General features: G+C 35.3%; 2 protein-coding genes and 1 long non-coding RNA gene across 3 annotated transcripts; all 3 read right to left on the bottom strand.

The window, feature by feature from the left end:
* Positions 1 to 1,515: 1,515 nt before the first annotated feature.
* Positions 1,516 to 4,296, bottom strand: LOC148781799 (uncharacterized). Its single transcript, XR_016058643.1, has 2 exons — positions 2,250 to 4,296; positions 1,516 to 1,833 (listed from the first exon to the last, which is right to left on the bottom strand). It is a non-coding gene; the product is annotated as an uncharacterized LOC148781799 (long non-coding RNA).
* Positions 4,297 to 4,758: 462 nt separating this feature from the next.
* On the bottom strand, positions 4,759 to 7,035 carry LOC18441813 (cytochrome P450 71A1). Its single transcript, XM_011627830.3, has 2 exons — positions 6,828 to 7,035; positions 4,759 to 6,072 (listed from the first exon to the last, which is right to left on the bottom strand). The coding sequence occupies exons 1-2, from the start codon at positions 6,828 to 6,830 to the stop codon at positions 5,449 to 5,451; spliced, it is 627 nt and encodes a 208-aa protein (XP_011626132.2). The 5' UTR covers positions 6,831 to 7,035; the 3' UTR covers positions 4,759 to 5,448.
* A 2-nt stretch (positions 7,036 to 7,037) lies between these two features.
* On the bottom strand, positions 7,038 to 7,625 carry LOC148781798 (cytochrome P450 71AP13-like). The gene has a single exon (XM_088870899.1). The coding sequence runs from the start codon at positions 7,623 to 7,625 to the stop codon at positions 7,038 to 7,040; it is 588 nt and encodes a 195-aa protein (XP_088727025.1).
* Between the last annotated feature and the right edge of the window lie 9,994 nt (positions 7,626 to 17,619).

Below are 17,619 nucleotides of genomic sequence, written 5' to 3'. Positions count from 1 at the left end.
TATCAAAGCCAGACTATGGAATGAAAAATCCAGCAATATGCATTAAAAAAGCACAACAATTTAATATGGTTCGGTTACAAATCGTGACCTACATCCACAGGAGAATGGTGCGAGACTTTACTTACTGATTTGAGAAGATTACATGGTGAATCGAGCTCAAAACATTAATTTCCAACAGCCCCTTCAAACTCTAAACAAGGCCCAAAACCAAGGCATCAAGAATACCAAAAAATGGGTGCTCTTTGACACTTTCTCTTACTAAAAGAGTGCACACAACAAACCCACAATGGGCTCAAGCTTTTGCTCACTTTCTCTCTCTAAAATAGAGCATACATCAGCCCTCAAGAGAAACCCCGATTGTAGCCCAATCTCTCTATCTTATTCTCACTCTTTCTCTCCCTAAACAAAAGCGATTTTAATCCCTTGGCTTTCTAAAGTTCCTAAAACATCACAACCATTGGATTAAATGCAATCCAATGGCCAAAAATAAAAGAGAGAAAAATCAAAATAAAACACCCATATGTGTGATTTGTTTTTACATGTGTAACACAAACCACTTCTACTATAAAGGATTATAGACCCTAAAACATTGATAAACTTGTAGAGAGGCTCATGACGCACATATCCACAATAGTTGGACTTAAAAGCCTCCATACATCGAGAGGTATCAAGGTTAGATGGTCAAACTTTTACACAATTTTATGACCACTATTACGAAGATAGCCGCTCTCACATACGAGTCTCAAAGAAAGCGTCCCTCATATGATTTATAGGGCTTTGAGTAAAGAATCTAATGAACGAAGTCCCATTAGAATACGCATTGTAGATTCGGAGAAATCCCAATTTTAGTGACAGGAGGTCATCCTGGCATAATATGCGACTAGTAGAAGACAGATAGGTTAGGTTTGACTTCTGATCGTTGTAGATGAGGGGTCAAGTTGTCTCAAAATAGCCTAAAATTTTGGGATGAGGTATGTCTTGCCTCATATACGATTTTCCAATAGTTTCAAATCGATTCTCCAAATATCATATTGGGTTTCTTGGTCTAAACGATGATGAACCAAACCATATCCAATTCTTATGATTCTTGGATCATAGGTGTTTGAGGCCTCATTAAGCATACATTTGAGGTTCCACCTCATTTTGACATGATATGATGAGATTTTTATAAGGTCCAGACGTCAAACCGCTCTTTAATGGATGATAGTTTTAAAGACGTTGTACTATATCCAAACTCTTCCGAGATAATCCATTGGGTTCATCTGTGGTTCTTTAAAATGTACGTATCCTTGCATGATGAATCAAAAGCACACCCAACCCTCTAATGACAAAAAAAAATTGTGTTGCGCATTATAAAAGGTATTTTTAAAGTGGTAAACTTTATTAAAGGCCATGTGAGTGATAGAATTCTTGCATGGTGACGATTCCAAACTAAGATGCCTTAACTTGGTTCGGCAACTCATCCATAATGCTCCTTTCAAATGCTTAGATGTTTCGAAATTAAAATCATGAAAGGAAATGAATGTGTGCTATATTTGATTCTCAGAGAGCGAAGCACATTAATTTGACATTTTTTCTCTCTAGACCTCAAGACCCTAAGAATGGATCCAACAGAACAAAAGCCACAGTACAAAATTTTTCAAATACCACTGTCCACAAAATACTCAAACCAGCGTTTTGATACTCGGCTTTGCCTTATGGGCGAGGCGAGTTTTGGGCGAGTAGATTGTATAAAATATTTGCAAAGTTTATCTATATTAATGCAGCAAATTTTAGTCATCAAAATCTGAATGCCTCTGCAGATAGCCCTTGAGAAATCGAACCCCATGCCTCCTACAAAAGGTAAATTTATGTCAAGCGGTGTAATCCACTTGAAGTTAGCTGTTTGATTGAAAAAGTTGCCTACTAATTATATATAGCATGTTTTTATATTCATTTTCTTAAAAAAAAACGAAAAAAAAAAAAGGTGAACAGGACTAGGGCGAGTTACTCGGATTCACCCGAGTAACCTGCCTCGGCCAAGGCCCGAGTACCTTGGCCGAGTCGATTTTATAAACACTGATTCAGACCTATATATCTCCTTGTTATACATATATTCTTTAATCTTTATTGGCAAGAAAATTGGAGGTCAGCATACCCATTTGTATACTATTCCTGCAATTTTCACCCTCCAACTTTTGTTTGTTCAGCACACATTAAACTTCTTGCAATGCCAATATAGGATGGATAGATAATCACCCACTTCTTACCATGGTCCATGAACTTTGGTTTCCAGGTGGGAGAAATGTTGCCATCCAACTGCACACTGTCGTCGAAATGTAAGAACACTCTCCTTCCCCTATGTGCAGGGCATAAGAGGTAACTTGCAGTTTAACCAACCAGAATTCACATATAAAATAGACGTCTAGATTGTTTGTGTTTTTTAGGACAAATTTTTCAAAAGATCAAATCCTCGACCTTCCTCACCCAAACCAATGTCCACCACTAAGGAGGAACCTAATGGATAACTGGTGTCACCAATCAGCAAGTAAAGAAGAAAAAAATCTTACCAATCACCAGCAGAGTTACTACGAAGTGCATGATGCAGTGGCCTACTAGGAGCAAAGGGATTTTCTTGTGCACATTGGTCCCTGAGGCTTCAGTCATGACCAGGTCCTTAGGATTCATTGCATCAGGAAATGCCCAAATAAAAATAAAAAAATAAAAAATAAAAAAAAAGCAGTAGATTGGCCAATGCAAGCTTTATGATATTCACTCCAAAGGAAATTTCAGGGCAACCCCTTCGCCTTGCCCCAAATAGTATCAATGCAAAATCTTGGCCCATGTAATTAATATTGCTATCTATAAATCTTTTAGGTCTAAACTCATCTACCCAAGAGTCAGGGTGCCTCCCAGTTGCCCAAGCATTCACCAAAACTCTGGTCTTTGCAGGAATATGCTAGCCTTTTAGTCCATGAGGAGCCAACAAAGGAGCTGGAGAGTGCAATTACAAGACCTCCTTCACCACTGCTTTTAGGTAATGGAACGGGTACTATTCTTTCTCATCTATCAAGGTTTTGCGACTGCTTTTAGTACGCCTCATACTTCATCTTGGGCGTTTTACATGACTAATCGGTTCTTCATCAGCGCATGCATTCCCCACTCTAGTGCTGTCACAGTGGAACCTGTCCTAGCTACAAACATATCCTGCAAACTTATGCAATTCAGTCTACAGAATATAGTTCCTAACTAGTAGCCCTTTCTTCAGTAATGGTGCTCATTAATTAATAACCATTTTCTATTGTTGTGAGCCAACCACATGAGCTGTCAAATTTAAAAGACCAACCTCTAAGGCTCTGTTACCAAACTTAGATTCTACATGGGAATCCCAACGCAGCAAAAGCACTAAAATACAGCCTCAAAACCACATGGATGAGCCTTCAAAATTTTTCAAAATACCAGTCTACAAAATATCCAAACCAGTAGTTAAAACCCTGGATTAGCCAGGCTAATGGGTCATCCAGGAAACCAATCCGAATCAGCGATTTAGCAATCTGGATTAGTAGATTGGTTTTCTCGAGCCCACCCAGACTTTAAACAATTTCAAAAAATTGCTAAAATTTCTCGAAACTCTAGTTTTTAAGTTTCCAAAAAGAAATGAAGGTATTGCATTATGGTTTTCATGGTTTTACCGAAAACAAGTAAATACTGAGAACTTATTTCATGTTTGAGTATTTGTTGACTATTACATCCATTTCACAGTCAAAATGAAGTTTCAAATGGAATTCATTGCAACACAATTGATCTATAAGAGGATACAATTATTAAGATATTATATTGTTATCACATATCAATATAGTGAATTCAAAATATTCAAGTTACATCACAGAATGACAATAATATACATTAAGCTCACTGACTACAACAATCATTTCATAAATACAGAAATAGTCACAAGTTACAAGTACTTGCTTGTGAGCAATGGAATATCAAGATATTCCTCTATGTTCTGAGGGGGAATGAGCGACTGTGATTGATTTGGGCACTGCTAATGCACATCAGTACAGAAAAATGTTACATTTTTTTTGTTAGTAACAAATACTATTTTATAGACAAAGATGAACTTTTTACATAAGATTTTCTGTAAATGTTAGCTTATAAGCTTTTATTTTATATATTATATAAAAGATTTTGTGTAGAAGTTTTATATAAGCTTTTGAATAAATGCAACTAGCTTATGTCAAAGCTTTGTATAAAATTTTGGTCAATACTTGTATGAGCTATATACAAAAGCTTATATAAGATTGAGCTTTATACAAAAGCTTATATAAGATAGAGCTTTATATAATGGAAGTCATTTATCGACGCACCAATTTCATAGGTTATACACATATCAATGTTGTGTAAATTATGGTTTTCAAATGAGTAGAGCTCCTACATTTCATTGTTTTGTGTGAGAAAGCGATAGGAAAGCTTTCAGTCAATAGTATAAGCTATATACAAACGCTTATACTAAGTAGCTTTATCTAAAAATTTGAAAGCCTTATAATCTGAATGTTACTAGCTTATATAAAAGCTAGTAGATTTGCTTATAAATGAATGTTAAAGCTTTATGTGCCTAGTTTATAAGTTTTAGTCCCACTCCGGGGAAGTAAGAGAGATTATTGAGAAGCAAATATAAAACTAGTTCACTCCACCGCTTTTTGTGCCTTGCCAAGGCCTTCGGGTTCCCCCATTGCAAATAGTGGGGGTGGGAACATCTCTCTCAAGAAGATTATGTTAATAAAAAGCTAAAATTTAAATTAAAAATTTTAAAAATAAAATTACAAAAAAATGAAAATGTGGGAACTAGGCCATCTGGCCAGTCCAGGTTGCCCGGTTCTTTCACAAGCCAGTTCTCTAGTTCTCTGACAGAATTGATAGATTCCATGGGCACAGGACTGATTCCCGGCTTTGACTCAAAACCAGCTTGGTCACCTCACCACTGGCTCCCAATTCTGTGAACATTGGCCAAAACTAATTATCTTCATGTTATACATATATTTTCTAATCATGTATTGTTGCTGCAGTTAGCCCTCGAACTTCGGTCATCACCCTCCAGCTTCTGTTTATTCATGATACATTAACCTTCTTTCAAGGTGAATATAGGATAGATAATTACACATTTCTTTACATTTTCTACAAAGTTCTTGCATGTAGGACAAATGCTGCCTTCCGTTTGGATACTTTCCTCCGAATGCAATCACTCTCTTCTTAGTGTGTAGGGCATGAGAGCTAACTTGCAGCGTACCCAACTTAAAAAAAAAGACAGAAGATAGCTTGATTGGGTCATATGGGACAAATTTAAGGTTTTGAACCCTTGACCTGCCTCACCCAAACTGATATGTCGACCGAAGCAAAAACCTAAGGAACAGGTAGCATTACAGAACTCAAAACGAAATTAAAAAATGTTACTAATCACCAGTAATGCTATTGTGAAGTAGTTTGAGGAGTTGCCACTAGGGGCAAAGAGGTTTCCTTGTGCACAGCTAGTCCAGAAGCTTCATTCGTGTCCAGATCCTCAGGATACTTTCCATCAGGCATTGCCCAATTGAAACAAAGCAAGACATTTGCCAATGCAAGCTCCACGATAGCCATTGCAAAGAAAATCCCAGGGCATCCCCTTCGCCCTGCCTCAAATGGTATCAGTGCAAAATCTTGGCCCCTGTAATCAATATTACTACCTACAAACCTTTCGGGTCTAAAGTCTTCAGGGTCTATCCAAGAGTATGGGTGCCTCCCAATTGCCCAAGCATTCACAAAAACTCTAGCCTTTGCAGGGATATGGTAGCCTTCTATGTTGCAGTCCTCTATCAATTCACGAGGAACCAACAATGGACTTGGAGGGTGTAACCGCAAGATCTCTTTCACCACTGCTTTTAGGTAATGGAGCTGGTGTAAGTCTCTCTCTTCTATCATGTTTGTGTTATTGCTTTTAGCTATGCCGCATACTTCGTCTTGGGCTTTTTTCATTGCCAATTGGTTCTTCATTAGCTCAGACATTCCCCATACTAGTGTTGTTGCAGTGGTAGCTGTCCCAGCTACAAACCTATCCTGCAAACATTTACAGTTCAGTGTGCAGCTTATAGCGCCTAACTAACAACAGCGCCATTAAAGGTGCTTGCGGTATATGTATATATAGATCATACGTTTCTGGTCATATCATACTTGATGACTCAAAACAAAGAATATGTGGTGACATATCATACTTTTCTGGTTATTACTAAATTTTAATGTTCGATGACCTTTGCCAGATGCATAGAAGGGGAAGTTTAAAACCTAACATTGGCTGAAATCAATGCCTCTGTCCTTTTTCTTTTTCTTTTTTTATATGTTGGCGAGAAGGGGTGGAGCTTATGTTGAGGCATCAGCCCCCTGAACCACCGACACCCCAAGCCCATTACCCACGCTAGTCAATCATAATTTGGTAAATATATTGTTCATTCTTGTTAGTTGAGCTGTAGGATTTCAAACATGCAGCAAAAATACCAAATACATTTATATATAATTGAATAATTGGAAAATGTTAGCAATTGCTTCTTTTTTAGTTGTACCAGATTTCAATATTAAAACTGCTTGGAGAAATTTCAAAAAAATTCAAATTCCAAGAAGCAGTGCAGAATTTTTATCGCTTGATAGGTTTTAGCAAACTATTGAAATTTTGACTGGTTGATAAGTGAAGCATACATAGAATACAGAACAAATTCAAATTACAGAGACAGAGAGATGAGTTGTGAAATGCCCTCATTCCCGGAGGAGGGGTTAGAGAATTGCAGAAAACAGTGAAATATGTTCAATTTGTTACCTACCATAACAACAGATTTGATGTTATCTGTAGAGAGGGTGAAATCAGGCGTGCCCTCTCTCAGGAGCTGCAGCAGTACATCCACCAAGTCCTTCTCCTCCTCCTCCTTCCCATGAGTAGCAAGAAGGTGCTCAGCGAATACTTTCTCAAGGAATGAATCCCTTTGGCTAGAGTGTTTCTCCCACCTCCTTTGCAATCCTGTCACATATTTCACCTACTCCAGTGATGGAATGAAGTCCCCCACAAAGAAGCCACCAGTCAATTTCTGCGAAGTCTTCATTATCTCCCTCAACTCTGGCTCCTCCTCCCAGTAACTCTTCCCAAATCCCACTCTGCAGAGCACGTTGTTCGTGAGAGAAAGAAACACATCTCTCAAATTCACAAGAGCTTTAGCTTTGGAGGATAAGAAGATAGAGTCCACGAGTCGCCGCACCTCCTCTTTTCGCACAATCCCGAACGACTGGACTCTCTTCGAGCTGAGAAGCTCCAGGATGCAAATCTTCCTAACATGGCGCCGATATGATCCATACGGTGCAAAGGCCACATATGTGCCGTTGTAGGTGAGGTAGTTGGTGGCCACAAGGATGGGCCTGCTACAAAACGCATGGCCATAAGTCTTCATGTAAGGTGGTCGCTTCTTTTCGCTGCCTGACTGTTCGTTGCGGTGGAGATAGAGGAGTATGAGGAGCCGAGTGGAGAGGACAGGGATAATCAAAGTGGTTAACATAGGTTGCTGGCCATGAGTGAGAAGGAAATAAGAGAGAGTTTCCATAGCTGATTGTGAGTTCCCTGCAAGGTTCATGGAAGCCTGGTTTTTGGGATGATCGGTAGAAGAGATAGGAGCTGGAGCTTAGTGTGTTTCTGGGATATTTAGCCTTCTATGGCCTTTGCTAACATACAGTGAGCAAGAGAGCACAGGCACCTGATTTTTTCTCACTCTCTGATTAGTGTAGCAATGGGAATTTTATACTATGCCCTGAAATAATGGGAAATGTCCAAAAAGAGTAGGACTTTCAAAGTTGAGGATCTAGAGGTACCACTTTACTTCCTGTGTTCTCTTTTGCATAGGGAATTAGAGCATGGGTGAAATACTTTGTTTCAAGTAATTAAACATTTTATTGTCCAACAAAAAAAAAAAGAATCAGAGCATGGGATTTGGATTAGGACAACAGTAGAAATTGGTTTCTATGTATTTGTTGAGTGTCTAATCACCTTAAATTGTGGAATACCAACTGTGGAATACCAAACACAATCACAACACAAGATTTAACATGGAGCAACTTTTAATGTAAAGAAAAAAACTACAAGTTAAATTCGAGAACAATCCACTAAAATCTAATGAGGGTTATAATATAAGTTTGTTCTCAAGTTTTTGCTCAAAACTTGAGGCTTATAATAAAGTGAGAGAACAACAATAACTTTGACAAAATACAAAGTTACCTCACAAGCACCAACAATATCATATCTTTCCCACCTTAAAAAAGCCAAAAAAAAAATGATCTTTCAATGACTCGGAGAAACAACCAACAATATCATATCTTTCCCACCTTAAAAAAGCCAAAAAAAAAATGATCTTTCAATGACTTGGAGAAACAACCGGATAGCACACCAACTATTCTGGTTTTTCAACTGAGTGTTGAGTGTAAGAGATAGCAACAATGACATCTGGATAGCCTGATAATGGTGATAGAAACCTTATTACAAACATATACTTTATTCTCTCCAAGGGCTTTCAAAAAACTCTATCTTTGCTTGTAAATGGTGTCTTTCAAAAAACTATTTTGTTTTGTCTTTTAAAACACCATCTATATTCTCTCGCTAAAAACCTCTTGCTCTCTCTCTCTAACCCTTTCTTATATTTATTGGGTTTTTTTTTTTTCCTTTCACTTCTTATGGGGCTGGACCCCACAAGGTAATTACCTCAACAACATTGTGCGATACCAACTATGGACACCAATGTTTAAAACTCGGATCGGCAAAGTGACCCGGGCACATCTGAAAACCTGTCTAGGTCAAAAATTGCCGATCTAGATTGAGAATCAGGCCTAAATTATCTACTAATAATAAATAAATAAATTTGAGAAAAGTTAAAATTTAAAATAATAATAATAATAATAATAATAATAATAATAATAATAATAATAATAATAATAATAATAATAATAATAATAATAATAATAATAATAATAATAATAATAATAATAATAATAATAATAATAATAATAATAATAATAAACAGGACTAGATTAGTCGGTTCTATTATAAAAGTAACCCGTTCCTAACGGAAATCGCCGTGTCATCTGTATATTAAAGGAACTTTTCTGATCTAAATTGACATTTCCTAAATATTGGTGGAAGCCATTGATATTTCCTAAATATTAGTGGAAACTATTAGATGCTTTATGGCATACGATAAACTTATACAAAATATTTGGAAACAATTACATACATATCTATTATAGTTTTCGTTATTACAGCTCTATTGAGTAGTTTCCGTTATCACCGTTGTGTCTGTTTTTTTCGTGTCAGAACGGAAATTTAAAAAAACAAACGACTTTATCCTTTTTTGGTTGTTGAGCAATCGAATTCAAAGTATTTTCAATTATTCAACAACTAAAAATACATTAATTTCGGTTGTTGAAGAACCGAAAATTTAAAATTTTTTATTGTTGAAGAACCAAAAATTTTAAATTTTTTATTATTTAAGAACATAATATTTTTTCCCCTCTTGTGGGTCAGCGTATCGTCTCTCTACCTCTTTCTCTATATTATATGGATAAAAATTGTTTTTTTTTTTTTTTTAACTCTCTGAGTTCTAGTGAAGTCTGTCTTTTTTTTAAATTTTCGTTTTGAAATGAAAAAATAGATACGAACGAAATAATGGAAATTATTCAATAGAGCTGTAACAATAAAAACTATATATATATAATTTTCCTAAAAAAAATTTAAAGGTCTTTTTTTGATGCATACAATAAACTATACAGAAGATTTTTGAGGTGTCTTTACGATCCGTGGTTTATTCACCGTTTAATCTTAGTATGTAAGATTTTCTCTCTCTCTCTCTAACCCAAATCAACAGAGTGTCGCTTTCGGATTATCACTTGAAGACTTTAGTGGGGCTCTTTAATACATAATAAGCGTAAGGATAAGGACGATTACGAAGCGCCGCTAATATCGTTCCCACGTGGACGGTTTTCAATTTACGCTGGGCCCATCAAACAAATGCGGAATCGTTGCATGGCCTACAGTTTTATAAAGTTTACGTTCTTGTTTTTCTTTTTTCTTTTTTTGGGGGGTGCACTAGGCTCTAAACAATTAGCCTACCTTCTAATAGTGGTAAAGAAATGGTGTTTCAATATTGAGAATATTTGTAATAGCTTTTTTATTAAGTTTAAAGCTTAAAAAGCACAGTGGATCGACAAATCTATGAAAATTTGAAGCCTTCAAAATTGAGGATCCAAAAATACGTAACAAAATATACTATTTTCAAACTCGAAATTCATTTTTTCTCATGTCCATGCATCTTGATGTTGAGATGATCAATTTGAAGATATTTAGGCATCGAAACAACCTCTCCTAGTGATATTTTTGAGGTAGGCTCTAGTTTGATTTTTAGAGCCTCATCTCTATATAAATTTTTCGCTTTTTTTTTTATGGGTGCGGTTTGTATAGAGCGTAGGCTCTAAGCCATCAAATTAGAACCTACCTTCAAATAGTATCGAAAAAAATGGTTTTAATATTGGAAATTTTTGTGATAACCTTAAAATATATTTTTATAGTTATTTATAAAGTTTAAAGAATAAAAAATAGTGTAGATCGACCTATCTATGAAATCTTGAAAATTGATGGTCTAAAAATACGTTACAAATACACTATTTCCAAATGGTGTGGTTTCTAAAAGGTTGCCACCTTAAACAATTCAATTAAGGCAGAACTCCAAATTTTATCATAACATGTAATTTTGCTTAAAAACAATTATTAGGATTATCTTAAAGTCTACTTTCACATCTAATTACAAAATTTTAAATTTCAAAAATGGTTAAAATCAAGTAGATCTATAAACATATGAAAATATTGAAAATAGACGGTCTAGATAATGTATTGCAATATGCACTATTTCTGGGACTCAATTTTTTTTTTTTTTTCACATCACGATGCCGAGATGATCAATTCGAGCTTTTTCAGCATTAAAACAACCTTTTTTGATGGATTTTTGAGGTGCATCTGTAATTCTACATTTTAAGGTTGCAACCTTATATAAACTTTTTCTATTTCTAAAACTTGCACTCTTTTTTTTTCTCGTGTCCATGCATCTTGATGCCGATATGATTAATTTGAAGATATTTGAGCATCAAAACAACATCTTCTAATAAATTTTTGCAGTACGCTCAAATTTGATTGTTTAGAGCCTTGGCTCTATATAAACTTTTCCCTTTTTTTATATTGAAAACAAGGTACTCATTTTATTAGTTTTGTATTTTATATATTTTTAGGTTGTACAATGCCACGAATAACAGACCCTCACTTTTTATTAAAAACATCTTTTGAATTGCCCAAAGTTGGGGCGGTTCATTATTCTAGACAATAGTTGCCCGATTTATTTTATTTTATTTTTTTTTTATTTTTTATTTTTTTGCGTTTTAAAGAGTGGTATGATATCTCCAACATAACCCCAATTTGCATTTCTTTTTTGTTTAATTAGGCCTGGCTTGTTTGCCCAAATCAAACTGCCCCGAGGAAATAGGGCTTAATTCAAAGCGTCGTGTTCCTCTCAACCTAACTCTCTCTCCTATCTCTCATTCTCACACCCCAACCCCCCCCCCCCCCCCCGTCTCTCTCTCTCTCTGCACGATCTGTATAACCCCAAACCTCCCCATCGTCTCACTCTCTTTTTCAATGTTACGAAATCCACAATAGAATCATTGCCAACGAAGATTCATTCACCTCTCACTCTGGCTCTAGCAAGCCAAGTTTGTGGTCTTGCTAGATACAGAGATTACTTCAAATTTTTATGACCAGATGTTTAGAAAACTTTGGATTTTCAGTAGCTGAATAATTTTAAGCCTTAAAACTGTTGGGTTTATGTGGCCTCCTTATGAGAGCTTATATAAACATTTTATTCAGTTGAACATAAACTCAGTAGGAGTGTGGTCCTTTTGTGGATCATACTAGGTAAATGTTATTTGCTGATACTCGGAGTAGGCTCGACGCATTAGGGCAGCCGATGTTTGGAAAAACCCAAGATACCTGGGCATAGGGATCTACCGATAAGGGTTTAGTGGGGTATCCCTTGATGAGGTCGAACTATACCCATATGAGAGGCAAGAGACTATGTGGCCATTGCGTGTGATGACTAGCCTTTAGAGACGGGGCTAAAACCTTATCGTTATATCATCACACGGCATGTACATAGATAGCCGTTTTGAGATTCACCAATGAGGGTGAAGCGTGTACGTCTGCGAGAAATTACCCCTATGCACCATAGAGTCATGGTTGCTTCATGATCCTCCAGACCATGATTTTTTGTCTCTAGAGAAGAACCTGAAATCTATAAAATGGGATTACATCCCCTAGTCTATTGGTTGGCTTTGGTGGTCCAATCATGAACCCCTGCAGTGGACTGTGGATTATGGAAACTGCTGTGTCAGTTTGAGAAAGCTATGCGGATCGTGATTCGCAGTTGAAGGTGGAATGCTCATATGTATTGATAATTTCTTATATCTAACGAATCCGATTCCCATCAAAAGTAATTAATTTTATGTTATGTGATTTTTAGAATATTTATTTGAATTTTTGTGATTCTTCTGATATTTTATTTTTATCATTTGAATTTATGAATTAAAAAAAATTAATTTTTCAATGTTTTAAATTAAATATAATATTTAAAAATTCTAAATATGAAATAAAATATTTTCTGAAAGTATTTCGGACCTCCATAAAATATGAGGCCCAAAATTAAAAAAGATGTGGATTAGGTGGAGTCACACTGGCCACCAAAATGGTGGCACGCCCCCACCCATTCACGTAATATTCTTAGAAATAATGTTTATCCTCTTGGTTGGCTTTTCGTTATAGATATAGTCAATAAGGTTGAATATTTAAAATATTAACTAAATCTTTGAATCAAGATTGGTTGATCTAGTAATTAAGGATTGTATATATTAAAATATAAGGTTTTTTTATTTGATGGGAATAAATTTAGGAGATGGAGGATAAGGCTCTAGCTCATCTCTTTGAATCTTGATAGTGGATCAAAGAGATTGATGGCTCAAATTTCTCACCCCACAAGTCTCCTTAGATCGACGGTTGAGATTTGATCCTACGAATTGAGGTAAAATCTATGGCATAGAAAATTTATAAAAAGAGGTGTTCCTTCATAAAATGATATATGTATTCTCTTTTCTCTCTTTAACAACTTTCTCTCCCTACCCAAAATTCCCATTTTTTCCAAAGGGGAGACTTGCCCCAATTTTATCTCTCTCTAAGTTGCACTATGTTTTGGTGGCACGCACCACCTCTATTCTTTGTGGGTGGCAAAAGGGTGGAACCCCTTACTAGTAGATCTTTCCCTCTCTCTATTCATATTCAGCTCTCGTCTCTCTAAAATCAAGCTAAGAGCCTTGATGAAGATTAAGTCATCGAGTGAATTTTTGCCATAGAAGGGAAATCAACATACTGATCATAGATGCCGAGCACCATCGGAAGGAAAAGACTCGGGGTGGGGTATACTAAGCCCGATTGAGGTAATCTCCGGCAATTTTACCTTTTTTAAAAATATTTACTTCTCTTCTCATAAAACATTAAAGTCTACTTTTGTTTCTTGAATAAAGAATTATATTTAAAGAGGCAACAATTGAGAATCGAATTTATATTTATTTTATTTATTTCAATAGTGGTTTCATTATAATTGGACATTGTAAGTGATCTTGCCGGTGTAGGGGTAAATTGTTTTTAAAAACAATATATACACCGTGATTTATCATGAAGTCATTTCATTGGTATCAGAGCAAGGTTGATATTTGAAGCCACTAGATGTTTTTTTCCCCTTATTGAGTCGAGATAAAGCTTGGGAACAAGATGTAAGAAAGTTACTAATATTTGTGGTCAAGTAATACACCCCGGTTAAGAATGATTGAAATATTCAAAACACCAAGAAAGATATTTTACAGAATGAGTATTTTGTGCTATTTTGGAGCAATTATATGAAGACAATAATGATGTATTTCTCTGTTGTATACTAAGTGATTTTGTGTGCCTTTGAGAGTACGATCTACCTACAAAATTTCAGTGGGAGATCCTATGGGAATTGAGAGTTATGGACTCATGATTGAAGGGTGTCAGTTTTGACCCTGTAAAATCCAGGAACTGTTCATTGAGTTATATGATTTTTTCCACTAATGATATGATTTTATTTCAAAAAAAAAAAAAATTCATCGAGAAATTATTTGTGGTTTGAAAGATATGATCGATTTATTGAAAGGTATGCAAGTGTTATTTTCTGCAAAAAAAATTATTTCCATGAATCAGAAGTCAAGATTTTATTTATATTCTTAACAGAATATTATATGGCTCACACTAAGTTTTTAGACTTCAATTTTGGGTCTAGCTTCTAATAAAATTTATTTGAGAGAAAAATACCTATGGGAAGAGAGGAATAAAAATTCTGGGTTGAAGAGAGATCATCCTGAATTTTCTGCAATTATGGTGTGCTCTTCATTGAGACTTAAAAAGCTATAATTATCAAGCCTACTTAACATAGTGATATGAGGCTTATGGAAATATATGTGTCACCATTAGGCGTTTACTTTTAAACAAAATTAGTTTAAAGGAAAACTCCACAAGGATATAGATAAAATACAATTTTACTAAACAATATTCATCCTGGAATTCTGCAATATGAGTTATTTTGTGATGTGTATGTCACTTTATTTATTTTTCTGAAGGAAGATATTATTTGGGATTCACACCATGATGTTATATTTGGTTTTGAGTCTAGTTTTCAACACAAGAGATTTCAAGAAGAAATTTTTGAAGTTTGAGAGAAACAACGTTTTATTGAGAGATACTCAGCCTGATTTTCTACTGAGAAAATTTCATAGTGATGCAAAAAGTCACTAAAATGTAGACTCACTAAATAGTGTGATTTAGGGATGGAACCGGGCATTATTTTATAGTTTTTAATTTATTTCAGTACTCAAAAGGATTCAGAGAGAAACTTTTTATATGTTGAGAGATATCATATTTTTATCATGGGATGCTCACGTTCTATTCTGCAATAAATTAAAAGATTTGATATGTTAATGTACATCTTTGAATTCCCAATAATCGAGATCTTTTTAGGCCTTGTTAAAAGGGGTTTGATAGTGTGCCCTACGTATTAGTGATTATAATAAAACTTTAGAGAAAGGTAATACAGAGCTGGCAAGGTACGACACACTATATGAAGAGTGTTCGATTTAATAACAACAAAAAGAAGAAGAAACACAATACCTATAACAGCATCTTGGTTTCTTCAAAATGAAGGGATACATAGAGAAGCTTGGAGGTAGCACAAAAAAGTTAAAAATTAGTGAGAGAATCAAATTTGTGATATTTGAAATGATGCGATGAAGAAAATTTTTCTTCACGATGTGAAAAAGGGAGAATCTAAGTGCCGAAGAGATGGACACATCGTGACATGTGAAATCGAAGACCAATATATTCTTCATCAATTATGTGTTCTTTCAACATCGCCAAACGATTGTAAAAGCAATGAATCAAGAAAAGCCCCGGTACCACACTATGTGGCTTTGAGGTATTAAATATATCTCACATTATATGGTAAGGTCATATAGAGAAAGAGGATTCAGTTACTTTTTATATGCTTTGATTATATTTTGATTAATTGTTTTATGAATATGTATGGAGTATATAGACATTGAGTGATATATGCTAACAAATTTGAAAGAGTCTGTTTATGAATATCATGTGTTATGGTGCCTCCTTGTACTAAGAGTATGAACTACTTAAGGTAGTGATACACATGAAGATGTGATTTGATCAACGGCTTTGAGTCTTAAGTATGAAACACGAGAGATGAGTATAACTCATTCAAATATATAAGCACGGAGGGAGTGTTATGATGGAACTCAGTCTTAGTGACCATCCTCCCGATAATGCCCAGTAATATGATGTGTTGCATTCGATGATGATCTCTTCATAAAGTCTCCACATTTGCCAAAAAGAAATTTCGTCAAGATTTTGATAACCATTATTAAGTCATGTTTTATTTTTTATAAAATTGTAATCTGGGCTTTATGGCTTGTTTTTGTAGCTGTAAACATGACTTGGTAGGTGAATATGATAAAATAATTTTTGAAAACTAAACATAATTATAATATTAAATAAGAATGTTTGAGAAAACCCTATAGTCATGTTAGATCCACTAATTCTTTATGAAAAATCATTTTATACAATGATAGTATTATCTAACTATGTCTTGTGTATACCAAGTCATTTTTTTAAAAAATAGGAGAAAACCATTATGCCTTCAAGGTATTTATAAAATTGAGAGAAAAACTGTCATGCATGGGTTTTTTTTTAAATACTTATATGCCTTGATTCATGTTTGTAGTTATTTAGAATCATAATTACCTAAGACCTTGAACCATATGGAATGTTGTAGGAAGGCTATCTTGCTAGGCTTCCTTGACACATGTTATATTGATTAGATAACTTGGTTTGTATGAATTTACTATCAAGAAGACTAGTGTGGTTGAACCTTTGTGGTCTATAAAGGTTTAAAATATTGTGAAACCAATGGGCATTGAATTACTTATTGCATGAGCCTTGTGATGCTACCTCGTGATATAGATATAAGAATATTGATAATGTATATATTATATGTGCAATAATTGAGTGGGAGCTCCTACAGTCCCACGTTTTTTCTTAGCTGCTTGGATATTCAGATATACATATGCAAGATATCTCAAGGATTTAGATGATGTGAAGTCTACATCTGGATACATGTTTATGCTTGGAGGGAGAACAACTTCTTAGAAATCAAATAAACAGCTTGCGATGACATTGTCCATCCTAGAGAAAGAATATGCGGTGTGTATTTGGTGGCCAAAGAGGCCGTATAGATTAAGAAACTTTTTAATCGACTTGACTTTTAACCTATGCGTTGTGAGGCAGTGAGGATTTTCTACAACAACACGACAGAGATATGCATGTGAAAGGAAACCAGGATTCCATAATATCTCTAAGCGTATAAAACTAAATATTTTCAATGGGAGCACCTAGTGTTTGACAAGCCAGCTGGAGCAACAGACTATTAAGTTGTTCACCCATGGAACCCAGATGTGTGGCGCTGGTTGTATGGCTACAGAAAGAAGTGGCTTGTTTGAAGAACACCTTTAAGTCGATGAAGATACGATCCCATACGATGAGGATACATGATGATTTTCTGTGACAGCATGTCCATGATTCGCGATGCGATATGAAAGATGGACTACGAGCGCTTTCAGGATGAGATCGGAGCAGCAAAGAGAAAGAGGCGTTGCCTCTATGAGTCATTTTGTGAAAGGATTGATGACGAAAACCATGATTAATGTATTGAGAGATATTATTATTGGGAGAGATATATGGGGATGAGAAAAAGTGAGAAAGATAGAATGTAAGGTCTTCAAAGGCCAAGTGGGAGATGTTGAGTATATGTGGCCTTTAAAGGCTTTATAAGAGCTTGTATGAATATTTTATATAGTAGAACATAAACTCAATGGGAGTGTGGTCATTTTGTGGACCATACTAGACAA

The sequence above is a fragment of the Amborella trichopoda genome, chromosome 6, assembly GCF_054954075.1.
Source record: "Amborella trichopoda isolate Santa Cruz 75 chromosome 6, AtrichopodaSantaCruz75HAP2 v2.0, whole genome shotgun sequence".
Classification (NCBI taxonomy): Eukaryota; Viridiplantae; Streptophyta; class Magnoliopsida; order Amborellales; family Amborellaceae; genus Amborella; species Amborella trichopoda.
Note: the sequence above shows the minus strand (reverse complement) of the source record. Positions and strands in the feature narration are given on the sequence as shown.

What these genes read in the sequence shown, in the direction of transcription:
- LOC148781798 (XM_088870899.1), bottom strand. Translation starts at nt 7,625, where the DNA reads ATGAACCTTGCAGGGAACTCACAATCAGCTATGGAAACTCTCTCTTAT.